The 19,087-nt window shown below is 33.0% G+C and overlaps 1 protein-coding gene across 1 annotated transcript; it reads left to right on the top strand.

The window, feature by feature from the left end:
* The first annotated feature begins 130 nt into the window (after positions 1-130).
* On the top strand, positions 131-18,331 carry LOC130445509 (perlucin-like). The gene is made up of 3 exons (XM_056781164.1): positions 131-1,138; positions 14,363-14,471; positions 17,816-18,331. Exons 1-3 carry the CDS (start codon positions 878-880, stop codon positions 18,097-18,099), a joined length of 654 nt encoding a protein of 217 aa, XP_056637142.1. The 5' UTR covers positions 131-877; the 3' UTR covers positions 18,100-18,331.
* The last annotated feature ends 756 nt before the right edge of the window (positions 18,332-19,087 follow it).

The raw sequence follows: 19,087 nt of genomic DNA, 5'->3' as shown, positions 1-19,087 counted from the left end.
TTATATTTTTTTAAAATTCACCCAATTATGTGGTGCTTTCTTTTTGTATGATTAGTGATAGCGGTTTTGACTCTATCCATCCATAACTCTACGTATGCTCCAACAAATCTGTGCTGCCCTCGATATAATGTTGTCCCGTCTCGAGTTTAGTATATTAGCCATTGGTCTGGGATATGAAATTTTGTACTAGCGCATTTAAGATATCCCCACGTCTTGCCGAGTTAAAGGCATTCTTCACGTCGAGCATTACACCCATGCATAGATTCCTGAATAGATGGTCACTGGCCTGTTTTGCTTTTCTTTTGCTACTATTACTATTTGATTGATTGAGTCTATGGACGACTTTCCAGGTATAAAGCCATATTGCCTTTGATATAATCCTCTAGTTTTAGTCACGGCATCTTCTTCAACAGTTTTTCAAAGAGATTCCCAGCTATGTCCAGTACGCATTACTGAGTGTTGGCTAAGGCGGTGTACGAGTAGCCATTTCCATTGCCACCTTCCACTGTTCTAGGAAAATTCCATGTAATATTTCATGAAATTATTGTATTGTCATCGGTCAATGGTTGGTATGAAAAGTTTTTAATTTATCTGACGTTTCAAAGTGATACGAATTTATGGATTCCCTATTATTGACAAGAGTGCAAAATTTTGATTTCATCTGATAGTTCTTTTCATACATAAAAACTAAGTCAATATAAAGAAGATTATAATGAAGACAAACTGTAAAGTAAAAACCTGCTATTGATATTTGCAATTTATAAAACTATATTAGCTTGTAAAAAAAATCATTTGTGATTAAAGTTTTGGAATAACTGATTGGTCATAAGTGGAAAAACAAGTTTCAGTAGAAAAAGCAGTGTTGTGTTGTTAGTCCATGTCTAGCATTATTCGAAGAACATTATATCTCGTTTGTGCATTTGAAATTATAACGAACAAAATAATATTTTTCAAGTTATTCAATATTGACAATAAGATGATTTTTGTTATATTTTTATTTTCTGTTTTATTTAATACTTTAACAGTAATATTGGGAAATGACAGTGAATTTGTATCTCCTGTTTTAACATCCAAGAAAAATACACCGAATTGGTTTTCGTTTGCAGGAAAAACCTATTACGTCGACACAGTTTTTAAGGTAAATATGAATAAATTAATTGTTAGTGTTTAATTTCATTGCAAATAAATTTTCCAAATCGTTTTAACAATTACATTTCTTTATTGTTTGTGTTTCTACGATTTTTAGTAGAGCATTATGTAAATGTTTTTACCGATAAAAACTTTTTATATGAAATAATATATAAAAAAACCAATCAGCAAATTGTTGTTCGGTGCTAAGGTCGTCAGCAGGGCGGTAACAGCGCCAGATTGACCATTGAAGGTCAATTCAATGAAATGTTCAGCTGACAAGGAATCCACCCTTAACACTTCTGCTCATCCTTTCATTTATTTATAGTATACAGTGCTTTTCAGATAAAAGTATCCACCTTTAATAACTTTTGTAATACTGGTATTTAGAAAAAATCCAAAAACACGTCAATTTATGTTGGAAGGGGCAAGCGTTATGGCTTATTTAAACTTACTGGAAAAGCCACCCCCTCACCCCTAGCAGCATCCCCTTTATTTTTTTAAAGTACTTTTCATATTTTTTATGTAAAATTTGGATACTCCTCTTTGAGCTGATTTCAAAAATGTATAATACTTGTAGGTTAAAGTGGTTAGTTTATGAGATAAACAATTTTTCTTTTAAGATCACAAATTTTACTTATTATTTACTTTCACCTTATTTGCCTGTACTAAAATGGGTCGTACAACAGTTCAAACTCTTTAATCTTTTTAACTGTGCTATTTATTATGAAGTTACAATAAGTGTTCAAAATGAGTACCATTCACTTCCATACAATGGTATAATCTATTTTGAAATGCCTCTCTGACATTGCTTAATACGGCTGGATTTAATTGTCGACATTCATTTTCTATCCTCTCTCGTAAATCATTCAGAGATTCTGGTTGGGTAGCATAAACTTTTGTTTTTAAATACCCCCATAAAAAGAAGTCTAGGGGTGTTAAATCCGGTGACCTAGGTGGCCACTCCATCATCTGCCCCCTTCTACCTATCCAACGAGCGGGGAATGTTTCGTTTAAAAATTGTCGGACAGGCATAGCATAGTGTGGGGGAGCTCCGTCTTGTTGAAATACCAGTAAATCTTCGGAAAGGTTATCATCATTTTCTATTATTGTTGTAAGATATGATTCACCATTTAAATTTCCGTTGATGAAGAAAGGTCCGACAATGTGGTCACCTAGGATACCACACCAAACGTTTAACTTTTGGGGATGTTGTGTATGGAATTCACGCATAATATGTGGATCACTTTCAGCCCAATATCTACAATTATGCCTACTTACTAAGCCATTTAATGACCATGAGCATTCATCAGAAAAGCAAATATTGTTTAACAATTGTGGATTGTTATTGATAATTTGCGTCATTGATTCGCAAAACTCTAGACGACGATCAAAATCATCTTCATTCAACTCGTGCACCAACTTAACTTTGTATGGGTGGTACTTGAATTTATGTAGAACTCGGAAAACTGTAGAAGATGAAACACCGATCGCTCTACTTATTGTTGACAACGATTGGGATTGTTGAGCCTCTAAGCTGACTTGCCCTAAAATTGCCACTTGGATTGCTTCGTTATTTACGAGTCCCTCTCGCTTATGCACTTTATTGCAAACAGACCCTGTTGTGGTAAATTTCTCCATCAGTTGAATTACATACTTATGAGTTGCATGTCTTCCGTCATGTAATTCGTTAAATATTCTAGCAGCAGCTCTTGCACAATTATTATTTTGGTAGTATAAACCTACAATTTCAATACTTTCTTGCAAAGAGTAAACCATTTCAGAGAAACAAAATAAATAATGTATCAAATTACACTATCAATAGTGACTACAAATTCTAGTTGACAATGTCAAACTTTAATAAAAAGTAGAGTTTTTTGTTGTTTGGATTTTTGAAGTAGAATAAATGGTACAGTTAAAAAGATTAAAGAGTTTGAACTGTTGTACAACCCATTTTAGTACAGGCAAATAAGGTGAAAGTAAATAATAAGTAAAATTTGTGCTCTTAAAAGACAAATTGTTTATCTCATAAACTAACCACTTTAACCTACAAGTATTATACATTTTTGAAATCAGCTCAAAGAGGAGTATCCAAATTTTACATAAAAAATATGAAAAGTAATTTAAAAAAATAAAGGGGATGCTGCTAGGGGTGAGGGGGTGGCTTTTCTAGTAAGTTTAAATAAGCCATAATGCTTGCCTCTTCCAACATAAATTGACGTGTTTTTGGATTTTTTCTAAATACCAGTATTACAAAAGTTATTAAAGATAGATACTTTTATCTGAAAAGCACTGTATATTGAATTAAATGGATTATTAATTTTCTACGACATGATTTGGGTTTTTTTTTATTAAAATTCGCGTTTTTATCCATCTTTTTTATAATAAATAATATAAACATCATTTTCGCCTGGTAAATCTTTATTATTTTTTATTTAAAACTTTCGCTGACCTTTTTTGGTAATTTCCAACTTATTTAAACTAGTTTTATACTTAATTTTAAATAATTTTCAGCTAAGTCAATAATCGTATTTATTATTATTATTTTTCATTTTTTTCGATATTTTGAGAGATGAAGATATAAGGAACAAAACACATGTTCGGAGTCCGGCTCTGACAACCGTAACGTTAACAATGAAAGTGTCAGTTCCTATAAAAATAACTCTTTTTCGATAGTTATCACAGTCCTAAAATCTACGAAACTATAGATAGAATCGTTTAGAAGTGCTCTTAACTCAGAAACATTACTGTAAGTAGATTCTCATACATTAATACTAAAAGAGTGAATTTGTTACACACTGTGCTATCAATTTTACACCGCACCGGTTTGGAAGAATTCGCAAAAAAAAACAAACCAGCTCTTACTAACTTGATATGAAGTGGCCTGTGCTAAAACAGGTCCGCACTCTAGAATCAAAGAGGAAATATTTCTAAAATTAATGATGCAAAATACAAATGTTGGGACTTCTGACTACAGAAGCTCTCAGAATATAAACCCTACAAAAAAATACTCATCTATACTTAGTCAACCACAATTTCCTACAAAACATCAAGCAATTGTTTTTCCAGCTGTTGATAACCTGAAAATTCAAGATTACCTGATATCACTTGGAGAACTAATCGGTACAAAAAATATACTATTCACATCGAGGCTATCAAACAATAGAATATGCATGTACCTCGCAAATGAAGATACTGTATACCGCTTCATGACCTTTCATAAATGGCTGATCATTATCAACAACACTTCGATCCAAGTCCGAAAGCTTATAACATCTTCCGAAAGATTGATACTCTCAAATGTATGCCCCACCATATCACACTCAGCTCTAATCGATGAACTTAACAAAATAGGTCTCAATCCACTCTCACCAATGTCTTTCCTCAAAATTAGCTCCACAATTCCGGAATATAACCACATCTACAGCTTCAGAAGACAAATCTTTATTTTACCATCCACAATCCAAATACCCGACTGTCTAATGATTACAGACGAGAACACCAGCTACAGAATTTACCTATACCAAGACCGTCTACTATGTTTTACATGTAAAAAACCAGGTCATACTGCAGCAAACTGTAAAAACTTCCAATTACAAGCTTATAAACAACCCCAAATAGCTGAACTACCACAAAACCCCACCCAACCTTCCCAGCAACCCCAAAATACCGAAGCCAATACTCACAAGCACACACCAAGATCCCATCAGAAACCCCTATAACACCTCACTCCCAGAATGTACCCCCATAAACATAAAAGAAATTCCGCAAAACAGCACCAAACGCAACTACGAACAAATAATTATGCCTCCCCCTCAAACAGAAGGAATTAAACCAGAGAACCCTAAGAAACCGTCTTTCCCCAAACCAAATAGGCCAAGTAAAAAGCCTAAAAATAAACCAGACATCTCTACAGAAATTCTCATGGAACCAATTAGAAAAGTCATTTCAGAACAGAATCCTCCTTTCATATTGGACCACAACCAGATATCTGACCTTTTTGAAAATGTCTACGGCTTATCTGATCCAATTAGTATAATAAAGAACTACAAAAATGATTTTAATGGATTAATAGACCTGCTAACAAAAATTTATCCTTTCTTTTAGCACAGATCTATCGAAAGCAGATGCACCAAACTCAAGAAGAAACTGTTTTCTCACCTACAATTGAACATACCAGAAACGGACCTCTCAGAAACAGAAAGTGAATCATCTCAAACAAATATTAACTAACTGAACCAATAATTTACTTTAATATTTTTCTCCCCGTATTCTCATGGACATTACATCTATACTACAATGGAATATCAATGGCTCTTATAACAACTTACCAATGTTGCAAACCATCCTATCCAAACAGAAATGCGAAGTTATTTGTCTTCAAGAAACCAATTTCAAATACAATAACAACGAACCGCTCAGGCAATTTAACAGCTTCTACAAGAACCGAATAAATGCTGAAATAGTTAGCGGAGGAGTAGCAATATTTGTGGAAAAATCTCTCCACGCTGCAGAAATCACGATCCTTACAAAACTTGAAGCGGTAGCTATCGAACTACACACTAATCCAAAAGTAAATATATGCAATGTATATATCCCTCCAGCATATCAAGTAGATGCTAAAGAATTAAATGAATTATTGGAAACAAATTCCTCAACCTAGAATAATAGTCGGCGACTTCAATGCCCATAACACCATGTGGGGATCAACATCAATAAACCACAGAGGTCGCTTACTAGGAGATACTCTTGATGACGCAAATCTCTCCATCTTAAATTATGGGAAGCCAACTAGATTTAACATACAATCAGGACAGGGTTCATGTATTGACCTCACTATCTGTGACCCAACTTTGACTCCAGCTCTTTCCTGGGATCGGCTGGACTATACCTACAACAGTGACCACTATCCAATCGTCATTCATAACAATAGAAAACCAAATCACAATCACGACTTATATCCAAAATGGAACTTAGAAAAAGCAGACTGGGCTCTTTTCAAAACAATTATTTCAGAAAGTTTGACAACTTACACAATTACAACAGATATAGACGAAGTTTTCGAAAACCTTATTAGTATTTTTCAGCGAGCAGCAATCATATCAATCGGAAGAACTACACGTCTGAAACGACGGAATCCTGTGCCGTGGTGGAATAGTGACTGCGAATCAGCAATAAAGAGCAACCAAAAAGCTTTCAATAGATATAAAAGACACAATACATCAACAAACAAAATCGAATTTTTGAAAACCCGAGCCGAAGCTAGACGTACAATAAAAACTGCTAAACGCAAGTCCTGGACAGAATACGTCTCTACAATAAATTCTGAAACACCCATGACGGAGGTATGGGAAAGAGAGAGAAAAATATCAGGACTTTACAAGCACCATAATATACACATGCTAGAGAAAGACGGACGCACAACCACAGATAACTCCAAAATAGTCTCAATACTAGCTACCACTTACAAAAACCGCTCCATCACACGCAAGTCCGATGATACTGTTATTACCCATGAGAGAGAAGAAAAGGATGAGGTAATGATACGATTCGATGAAAACGAACCCATCAATTTACCTATTACCACCCAAGAATATGATGAAGCTCTTTCAAGCCTGAAAGAAACGTCACCAGGACCAGATGAAATACCAGTTGTCTTCTTGAAACATCTCCCCTTAATTGCCCACGAATACATCCTTAACCTGTTCAATACCATCTGACTGCAGCATAATTTTCCTGAAAAATGACGCAAACATAGCGGTACTGAAACTTTATAATGAAGACATAAAAATGGAAACAGCAATAAAATTTCTCGGAATACTTTTCGACGATACACTAAGCTGGAACTACCATATTAGAAACCTTCTCTTAACTTGCAACAAACGACTGAACTTACTGAAAACGCTAACGAACAAAGAATGGGGTGCATATCGACAAACATTACTAACATTGTACCAAACACTTATTCGATCAAAACTGGATTATGGATCAATTGTATATTCAACAGCAAACAAATCGCTACTGAAAAAACTCGACAGCTTTCACAACTCAGCCTTACGTTCGATAACAGGTGCATTCAAAACAATACCAATGGAAAGTCTGTACTGCGATTCAGGGGAACCATCCTTGGGAGACAGAAGAATATATTTGATCCTTACATATGCAGCCAAACTAAAATTCAATCCTTCCAATCCGACCCTCCAAAACTGCTTCTCCAAGAAATTCCCAAATCTTTTTTCAAATAAACCCAAAACCCCCAAACCTTTCTATGCTAGAATTCGATCATATCTAAGCGAATTAAATTTATTTATTCCTGAATGTCTTCCTATCGAATCTTCTCAAACACCACCATGGACAATAGGAAGCACGAAATTCATTACCCATCTCACCTCTTTCGACAAACACCACACCAACCATAAGCTAATCGAAGGACACTTAAATAACATACTCAATGAGTACATAAACTTTGTATATATTTACACAGACGCATGAATATCTCAAGACGGTACGGGGATCGCAATCATTACACGAACCTCCAAATATATGATAAAAGCTCCTCAAACCCTATCCACTTTCACTGCTGAATTATACGCAATATATCGAGCTACCCACTTCACCGCTTCATCAAACGAGCCTAATCATGTCATACTCACAGACGCTCTTAGCTCAATCCAAAGTCTTCAAAAAATTCACACCACAAATCCATTAGTAATCAAAATCAAGCAACAACTGCAATACATACAAGACAACAACAAAAAAATAGTATTCTGTTGGATCCCCTCACACATTGGAATAAAAGGAAACGAAGAGGCAGGCCGACGGCTAAGGAAGCTGTAATTAGTGATAGTGCGGAGTGCATGAACTTTTTAACTACTACCGATATTAAAACAATCTTAAAGCGTAAAGTGTTCAATGAATGGGAGATCAAATGGTCAACTTCCACACACAAACTTCGTGAAGTGAAAGACTCAATAAAACCATGGTCAATACTATCGAAAAATCACAGAGATGAAGTTTCTTCTAACACGACTGCGTCTAGGCCATACGCGACTGACGCACAGCTATTTATTTGATGCGAAACCCGAACCAAAATGTAGCAACTGCAATTGCATATTAACTGCAGAATGTCCATCTCTTAACTCAGAAAGATCATCATCAAATCTACCACTCGGAACAATACGTGAAATTTTAGGACCAAAATACAACATTACTTACCTTAAAAAATACCTTAAACAGATCTCTATCATAAAATTAATTTAACAATTATTCATAGATTAAATACTTAATCTTTACTAAATCGCTAATAACCAGTATACGGTTGATGCGAATTTTGTAATAAAAAAAAACAAATGTTCAGTATTATTAGTATTTATCAGTATTACAGTTTATTTTAAATTATATTTTCAAATGCTTAATCAATACATGTTTTTAAATATTAAACTTCATATGTACAAAGCTGTTGATGAGAAAGTAGTGAAAACTCCAGTTCCAGATTTAAACTGCCAAGCTCATTAAGAAACTGATACAAAAATGGTATTTCATGTTTGCAAATTAGCTTTTTATATGGAACTGGAAATACCAAGCGATATATAAATGTCAATAAATTATAGGAAAAATTAGGAGATTTATGCACAGCATTACCAGCACTGGATGTGATTTTAAACCAGCGCTTATCGGCGATGCAAGAAACTTACATAGAAAATATTAAAAAATTTCGTTTCGTGACATTTCCTCCATGTAAGTCAGAATTACACTAACAAGTGCTACGTTCTGCATACATTGCTAACCTTTTAGTCATGCTTATCTACCAGTTCCCACTGGATTTTCGACGATCGATTATGGATGGGTACAGAAGGAAGATAAATATCATTTCAAATGGTTTGAAGGTGATCAACTTCCCCCAAATATTAGCAGCATTACAAGTGTTGCCAATACAACAGATATTTATATATTCTTGGAACTTTTAAACGAAAACTGATTATAGATTACTGCGGAAAATAATAATATATTTTTTTGCTTCAAGATTACACTCAAGAAGAGGAAAAAACTGAAAAACTGAATGACGGAGAAGACGAGGAAAGTGAAGAAGTGTGAAGTAGTGAAGAAACCGAATATGAATCAGATACAAGTAAAGAATCTGATACTAATGACTAACAGTAACATAATGTATCATATATTCTTGGCATTAGTTTAATATTTAAAAACATGTATTGATTAAGCATTTATAAATATAATTTACAATAAACTGTAATACTTGCCTGAACATGTGATTTGTTCCTTATATCTTCATCTCTCAAAATATCGAACAAAAGAAAAATAATAATATATACGATTATTGACTCAGCTAAATATTATTTCTAATTAAGTATAAAACTAGTTTAAATAAGATAAAAATTTTTAAAAAAGGTGAGTTTTAAATAAAGAATAATAAAAATTTAGATCGCGAAAATGTTGTCTATCTCATTTATTATAAAAGAGATGGATAAAAACGAGAATTTTAATAAAAAAAAATAAAATCAGGTCGTATAAAATTAATTATTTATTTCAATATATACTATAAAGGGTCACCAGAATGATTAAGGGTGGATTCCTTGTCAGCTAAACATTTCATTCATACCGCCCTGCTGACGAACTTACCTCCGAGCAACAACTTGCTGATTGGTTTTTTATATATTATTTGATATAAAAAGTAATTTATATTAGTTTCATGCGGCCTGAAATGAATCTAAAATAATTACTTTTAAATAAGATCTACCATGCTGACCCACCATTCGATTATCAGCGATATTAAAATTAACAGTTTCAACTAAAATCTTTCAGTTTGAAATTGCCATGAAAAATAACGTTTCTGCAAAAGAAAATTTTTTGCATTATTAGTAGCTATAGTTGGAATGATAAGAACCATTATTGCACTATATTTTTGAATTATATCAATGTGTAAAATACTGGACGTATTAAGAATTAGAATCAACTCTAGACTATGTTTCTAATAGTCAATATAGGTAATAAAAAGTTTCTATATTGCATCGGCAAACTGAAAATTGTGAATTCTACTCTCAAAAATGCGCATTTTGCTGTTGTAATTTGGAAGCTGTATATTTGGCATTATCGAAAATTTCTTTTTATTTCACATCATATTCATATGCAATTACATATGTTCTCTTATATCCTTTCTTTGATTTTCAATCCCTAATAAATACTGCCCTTTCCTCTGGTTTTTCTTATTTCGTCCTATTTTTTCTAGAACTAATTTATTTTTATATAGTTTTCCAATTCTTTGTTGTACAAGTATTGCTATTTGAGTTTATAATCGGATATAGCTTTATTGTTTTTCAAAATATTCTCTATTGAAATCAATACACTTTTTCATGCGTTTGAAACAATTTTCAAATAATTTTTTCCATTTAGATTGAGGTACCTCCAAAACATGTGATTTGAACGCATCAACCGTCTTTTTAGGTGTTGACCTCGCAATTTATTTCTGATCTGCGGGAATCAGAAGAGATCCTAGGGTGCTAAACAAGCACTGTACGGTGAATGACTCATTTATTCGATGTTTTGACTGTTTAAAAACGTTTTTTTGTTTCCTGACACTCCTGGCAAATAAATATTCAAAATTAACTGTTCTACGTCACTCTAATATGGAACACTGGACACTTGTTCAGCTATAACAAAGAAACAGGCGAGCATTTACTTCATGACACGATCTCATAGACGTCTTTTGAAGTACCGCGATTGAATTTTTTTGGCATTTCTTTGCGCCAATCGGCACGAGCAGCGATTGTCAAATTATGCAGTATCTAACTCTAACAAATCTTTTGACAGCCAAATGCAATATTGAATGTATACGAATGGAACTAATGCCCATTGGCACATTAGCCGTTTTTGGACGACATTCACCAAATTCATCCTGTAGCGAAGTGCGATCATGATTGATTTCAGAAAACCAGCGGAATACGATATCACCAGAAGTCGAAGCGATTTGATCGGCACACTGCTGTAGTAGTCCAGTCATTATAGTAAGTTCACCTCGGAATTCGAGATACCCAACTGTAAGTCTGTAAATACTTGTATATTGACACCCTAAAAGTTGTCTTAAAACGTATATATGGTAGGGTGTAAGCAACTATTAAATTTCAAGGTCAAAGGTGACAAAAATCGGTTTTTTGCGCTTTTTATGGAAATATCTCATTTCCTATGGGTTTTTTGCTATTTGTATTATCAATATTGTACAATACAAAATTCTCTACAAATTTTGTATTTTTTATACGGTGAACCGTTTTCGAGATAGAGTCTCCACCCTCCGCGGAGAGCGCGCGGTCACAGTATCACTTCAGGTCAACCGGTGCCTCCGGTCGAAAACGCGCCATATATAGTTAATGAACTATCGATAAATCAATGATTATAGATATTTGTCAGTTTTTATTAACTATTATATTATATTTTATCATTTTTTCCTGCCCATGTAATTGCAGAATTGTTAATGAAAATATAGGAATTATATTTGAATTTTAACCTAATTAATATTAATAACTTCTTACATGATGAAAAAAAAACAAATAAATTATGAATTAATCTTTTTATTAAAAAATATCATTGAATACATTTATTTTTATTGAAAGTAAAGAAATGGAATAAAGGGTACAAAAGCTACAATTTATAATTTTAATCATCTTCTTTCTCTTCATCGTCATCTTCTGGCTGCTGGTAAATTTCAAACTGGTCTTCATTATCGTCTTCAACGACATTTGTCTCAAGTTCTTCCATGATTTCGGGGTCAAAGGTTCCATCTTCGTTAATGTCGCTCTGATATGGTACAGCATTGAGACAAGCTTGCCAATTACATTGGCCACAAGCTAAAGGGCATTGCAAGCCCGCAAGAAAATTTTATTTAGCAAATCTTCTGGAGCAGGTGGTAAAATTGTCATGATAGGCTCCAGAAAATCGTTTCGCATTGCCCAACCCCATACCTAGGGTTCCAAATCATGTCCTAACCAAGTTTGAACTTGATAATATACACTGTTGAAATGTTGATGAGCAGCTGCACTTGTTGGTGGAATATTTGAAAGCTGCACAGGTTTATTAAGTTTTCTAGACTTGACGTAATGCATATAACGAAGATGATAGAGACTTTTCACAGATTTCGGAGCATTATAGACTGCCAATAAGGTTTGAGTTCCACTCTCTAATAATCTCTGCACCGAACAATTTTCTTCATCAAATGCTGCAGCTAGTTCATCCAAATTTGTCAGTTTCTCAAAAACGTTTAAAAATGATTTTTTCCCTTTTTAAAAAGCGCAGAAGTTGTGTCACAGCCACTTAATGCGTGCGGAAATAAAATATATTTTTTAGAATGAGGATAATTATCAAAACTTTTAGTCGAGTATATCACATCACAGAGTTTTTACATTACCTTTCCCAACTTTTTTAAAGAAAATTTCTTGTTCGTAAGACAGTGTACGCCCAATTAAAATGACAAGTAAATCAATATCTTGTCCTATTATAACTGCAGTTTTTTTAGACTTTGATTCTTTAATTGCAGTTTCAACAATAAGAACATCCGCATCATCTCTGGCTTGTTTAGTAGTAATATTTGCAGATTGTAATTTTTCAATTAACATATTAATGAACTTATCTTTGTTATTTCGATTTGATAAGAATTTTTCTTGAGTAACTGGTACAATAGTTTCATCGAAACAAACTTCATACGTTTTTGAAAGTGCAGCAGTTCGTCTCTGCTGCTCCATAGCTTTTACGTTCTTACTGTAGTCTGAATATCCATCAAATACAACAATTATTTTGGAACTGTAATACCTTTGTAAATAATTCATGTATTTATCAAAAATAATAGAAAAAGTTTCTTCTCTGCTCCATACAACATGATAAAGAAGAAATCCGTCATCAATAATGAACATTACGTTATTTTCATTGAGAACAAAATCAATTGGGCTCATGTTGTCATACAATGACGATTTTGTTGTTTTTCTCATGCCATCATTATCAGATAGAGCTGTTGGATACGAACTCAATTCATATTGAAGATATTCTTCAAGATTACTTTCAAATTGTTTGCTGACAGTAATTCTTTGGAAGAGTAATAATGGATCTACTGCAACTTTCCAATCATTTATTTTCACAGATTTGTTAACACTGGAAAGCGGCATTACTTTTTCGGAGCGTTTAAACTTTATTTCATTAAATGATAAGTCGGTGATCTTCTTCATAGACTCTAATCTAATTTCGTAAGCTCTGTGGCAGTTAATTTGCTCATTTCCAACAATTGTCGATATTAACTGCGTAGTATTTGGAAAAGGAGTGGAGTTTAAATCAATCAAATAGTATATTTACGTAGGCATTGTCTTTTTTCACTCTTGAGTCTCTGGAATCTACGTATTGCTCGGTCGACTCCAAGGAGATATTACAGAACTTCTCCATTTCCTCACAAATAGTATTTGTGGCGTACATAGCATATACCCATTTACACAAAACACTTTCTTTCGTACTTCGTCCACGAGATACTCCTCCTTGGGTTTCATGGATTTCATGAGACTTTGTTCGATGACCATATCTGTCCATGTACCTGAATTATATTTTTCTGTTCGTTTCACTGTGAAAAATCCATTTCTGAAATTTTCATAAGTTTGCTCATCCATAGTTTCTTCCAGCTTGAGCATATCTTGCAGATACAGGTGGGCTGATACAAGTGAACATCTGTCCCGACTGGCTATAAATAGAAAGGTCCGTAGTATATAATAGGGGCCCGTATAATTCCCAGGTATAATTTTCGACGTAGTGGAAGAATTTACAGACTTACAGCTGGGTATCTCGAATTCCGAGATTCTTACCTAATTTAAGCTTAAATGACTGGACTATAGGTTGAATCTACGTCAAAAGTCATAGGAAATCATCGCGAATATTTACTTTCATTTTTTGACTAAGATGAACGTTTCAACTTTCTGTTAACAACTCAAATATCTCTCGTATGAGAACACTGTTTAAGTACATTCACCATGTCAAACTTTATGATGGTAATGTCAATTTTGACATATTCACAAAATGTAAGTATTAGCCCTCGTATATGATATTGTGGGAATAATTAATTTATCGTAAACAACAAGTTCTAGAGACTAAAACAATTAAAGAAAATTACGAATGATACATATTCTATCAAAACGTATAAGACAAACCGTAATTTGTTATTTTAGCAAGTAGAGTTCCTTTATTGTTATTTTAGGCAAATTTTTACAAGTCGCTACAATTCTGTAGACAACAAGGAATGCATCTTCTCAGTATAAATAGTCAACAAGAAAACGATAGAATTGGGAAGTTCATTCAAGATAGTGGTTCGTATCAATTTGTAAATAAGATTTATAAATTAGAAGGATTGTTATAGTCCAAGAGCCAGTGAGTGCCAGACCTTCGGATTTTTATAAAAGATGAAAGTTCTTCTATGTGTGTCCCTAGTACAGGTAAGAATTATCCCCACCCATGAAGCTGAGGCGGCGGTAGCTTTAGCAGGTAACAGATAACAAAGGTGTGTAAAATACCATCTCAAATTCATCATGAAATAAAACAGGATTTTTTTATATTTGATTCATAATAATATCAAATAATATCGCGTTGCTCATTGCCAGACAGTTAGTACGGTTACAACCCTCTGCCGGACACCCCTAAACTATTATAATTTATAATTATACTTACGTTATATTATAAAACCTAAGTATTATATATAATTTTTTGTCTGCCTATTAAACTATGTTTACATAGTAGCCGGACAGTTTCGAAGGTTCTATCATCTTGCCAGACGCATTCAAAGTGAGCAGTGGGCGGTGTACGGTTATGCTCATAATAAACGTATTATTTTTCTGTGCAGTTTATAAAATAAATGTGATCAGTTGTAATAAAGTGCTATCATGAGTGATGAGAAAGTAGTTTGCTTTGTTTGTAAGAAAAGTGATGAACATATAATAATATTTTCTGAGGAGACTTTAAAAAAATGTCAGACCATTCTTAAATTACGAAAAATTCATAATCTAAAATACAGAGAAATTATTTTACCCAGTGAATACACCGAAAGTGGTTATCACAGGGCATGCTACAAGGTATTTACAGGTCTTATGAAAAAATTTTTCATTTCTCAACCATTAAGTGCTGAAAAACAAAAAGGAAAAAAATAAGTAAGTAGTGTAATTACGAGCAACTCATCTTCAACCTTGTCGTCGATACGAGATTTGTGTCCACAGTCTCGGTCAACAGAATCTTCATCTCAACTAATTTTACTATCCCAGTCCACAGAAACACAACTTTCAACATCTGAAAATGAATCTCATTTACAGTCTGTACCCACAGAATCTTCCACGACATCTCAGCCAGCTCCAATTTCTGAAGCAATAGGTCTACAATCTGCAGCTCTTCAAGATATTTCTGACGTTTTTGAACCAGAAGTTAGTGATAATAATTTTGTAACTTAAGATGTTAATATTTCGACTGATAATATTGATGGTAAAAATGATAACGAAGTTATCATATATATCATATCATATAGTAATATTGAAAGTCACAAAGAGTTTACAGATTTTTCTAATAAAATGGATAATTTTTCTGGTCAAAAAATCCATTATCCTACTGATTGCCGAGTTGATTTTAATAATAAGTTATCTTCATTAAAATCAACGCCTAGCAAAACGGAGTGGCATTATCAACGAGAGTATCATCAAACAGTTTTTAATGAAATTATTACAATCATTAAGGAAGACGTGATTTAAAAAGGGCGCTGTTTTTTATTAGTAAATTCACATGAATCATATATCGATTTATTAGAAAAAATTTTTCAAGAAAATTCTATTCAAATAACAGCTACATTCACAGCACACCATCTTGAAGAATTGTACTGGATAATTTGGAACAAGAAAATATTTTATGAAAATCTGCATTGATTCTGAGGAAAATAATACTTTAAATGGAAAAAAAACTACCCACAAAAAATATAACATCACAGCATTTAACATTCGGAGAAGTGTCAATAGCACAAGAATTATCAGACTTTTATTTTACCCTTCTTGGTGGATGTAACCAAAAACGAAAAAATGGCCAAAAATGTTCTCGTCAAGTTCGTTCTTATTGTCAAGATGTTATTTTCGGAGTTCATAATGGTTAAAACGTCGAAGCATATAATGTTAGGTATAACTATAAAAAGTTTGACAAGCAGCAGAAAAATAATTGACATTATCAATAAATACGGACACTGCATCAGTTATCAAGGCGTTGAAGAATTAGAAACTGAAACTACATTTACATCAATGAAAAAGTCTACCTTATGTTCAGAAAAAATAAAAAAGAACCAGAGCTTTTTTACTGAGTATTTTTTTAAATATGTGTTATTCAAACTGTAAAAATTTATTTAATGAAATTTCTTGATTAAGAAAAAAATAAACTGCACAATTTGACTGACTGACTACTGCTCACTTTGAATGCGTCTGGCAAGATGAAAGAAAAGATATAAGAAAATTCAGTTTTATTTCCTGATGTATTTGAGATGGAATTTTACACACATTTGTTACCTGTTACCTGTCAAAGCCACCGCTGCCTCAGCTTCATGGATGAGGATCATTCTTACCTGTACCAGAGACACACATAGAAGAACTTTCAGCTTTTATAAAAATCCAAAGTTCTACTCATTCCTCTGTGATTATTGTGATTATTGTATTAAAGATAAATATTAGATGGAACAAAAATCATTAGTGTGCTTGAAGAATGAATTAGCATGACTATTTCCTTCGAAAAATTTAAGCCAACCAAAAAGCTGTAATATTTTATGTTTACCTAGCAACGATCAAATTTCAGAGATAATACTGCACTAGTGCAAATTATCGATAATTTGCACTAGTGCCAAATTTTCGTCTGGGATTAATAAACATCATTTGGTTTTAATTTTATATTTTAAGAAAAGGAACAATTATTGTTTATTTTAAATTAAATTTTTCTCAGGAAATAGTCTGCCAAAATGCCCTTTCGTGCATGTCAAATTGTCTCATAATTTCCTCTCGTGCGCATTCGCGCACTCGAGAAAATTAAATTATCGTCAATTTGACATGCACTCGGGACATTAATATTGACTATTTCCTTCGAAAAATTTAAGCCAACCAAAAAGCTGTAATATTTTATGTTTACCTAGCAACGATCAAATTTCAGCGATAATACTGCACTAGTTCAAATTATCGATAATTTGCACTAGTGCCAAATTTTCGTCTGGGATTAATAAACATCATTTGGTTTTAATTTTATATTTTAAGAAAAGGAACAATTATTGTTTATTTTAAATTAAATTTTTCTCAGGAAATAGTCTGCCAAAATGCCCTTTCGTGCATGTCAAATTGTCTCATAATTTCCTCTCGTGCGCATTCGCGCACTCGAGAAAATTAAATTATCGACAATTTGACATGCACTCGGGACATTAATATTGATAATTTTTTTTCTGCTAGGTATTCATACACTTCATTACAAATACAACAATACAAGTTTGTAGAAAATTATTTCAAAATACATAATTATACATTATGAGGCAATTGAATCATTAGATTCATGACGGAAAGAGAGATTGATTGAGCAATGATTGGTCAATATTTTGTTCATTTATACCTAGGATGAAGAACCTATTAATGTAATAAGTTAAATATGTTTTTTTCAGGTTTAAGTTACGGACATTACTGGACATCGGCATCAAATCTTGCGGGAGATAATGAATGGGTTTGGTTGTCGACCGGTCAAAATATGAGATACGCTAATTGGTATCCCGGTGAACCGAGCGGAAAAAATTCTCAGAATAATTCTGAAAATTGCGTCGAAGCTCGCCACTGGGCGCAACCCAGTGGGTTCACGTGGAATGATATAGATTGTTTATCCGAACTATATTTTATTTGTGAATCGATAGTAGATTGTCCTTCTAGCGTTCCAAAACGTCGTAAGAAATAATTTTTCTTATCAAAAGTTTAAATAAAGAAATATATGACAATAGAATCAGTTTCTTAAGGTAATGAGAAAACGGATAATGATGAATTCCAAAGGAGGTTTTTCCCCACCAATAGAAAGTAAAATTTATTAGATTTTGATGAAAATAATTTTTTTATAATGTCATTACCTATGCTATTTTGTAATTTAAATCGTACTTAATCTTGTGAATTTTTGAAAATAAAAATTTTAGAAAGACTACAACTTTTGCTAGAGCCTTCTCTAAAAATAAGCTATAGATACTTTTTTTCGATCTTTTGATCAGGTGATATTAAAAAAGCTTGAATTTAGTTTCATTTTTTTCATAGAATATACCATTTGCACTCGATTTTTTTAAAATATAACCTTTAAATGTAATTTATTCTTGCAAACACTCATTTAACACACTAAACTAAATATCATAAAAGTAGAAGAAAATATCAATTTAATTGGCTACTAACGATCATGAAGGAAATGGAGATGAAAAAATATTAGGACGAATCGGGGACAAGGAAAACAAAAATGACAATGGAAATACAATATTTGGAATATGCCGAATATATAAATTGAGGAAAGCCAATATCAAATGTTATGCAAAAAATATATGAAATAAGTGAAGAATATGGACTGTATTTGAATATATGGAAAACAAAACATATGATTATTAACAAAATCAATATCCTCCAGAGCGATAAACGATCAAGACGTAGATCGGGTAGAAACGTGCACATATCTCGGCGCCACGTGAAATAGAACCAGGCATCAGAAAGAGCTCGAGCTACATTTAACAACATGAAGAAACTGTACCAGCAAAGATATTTCTTTACAACCAAAATTAACACTAGATAGGTGCTCCATATAATGGTGACTATAATGGAGGCTACTTTAAAATGACTGAAATGTGGATATATCAGAGTATTTTGAGAATATCCTGGATGGAGCGCATCACCAACATAGAATTTATGCAGAGACT

This window comes from Diorhabda sublineata, chromosome 6, assembly GCF_026230105.1.
Source record: "Diorhabda sublineata isolate icDioSubl1.1 chromosome 6, icDioSubl1.1, whole genome shotgun sequence".
NCBI classification, from domain to species: Eukaryota; Metazoa; Arthropoda; class Insecta; order Coleoptera; family Chrysomelidae; genus Diorhabda; species Diorhabda sublineata.
Note: the sequence above shows the minus strand (reverse complement) of the source record. Positions and strands in the feature narration are given on the sequence as shown.

Bases quoted from the DNA above. Each gene is read 5' to 3' on its own strand.
- LOC130445509 (XM_056781164.1), top strand. From the start codon at position 878: ATGTCTAGCATTATTCGAAGAACATTATATCTCGTTTGTGCATTTGAA. The intron at 1,139-14,362 runs GTAAATATGAAT...TTGTTATTTTAG, and splicing joins ACGTCGACACAGTTTTTAAG to GCAAATTTTTACAAGTCGCT. The intron at 14,472-17,815 runs GTTCGTATCAAT...TGTTTTTTTCAG, and splicing joins GAAGTTCATTCAAGATAGTG to GTTTAAGTTACGGACATTAC.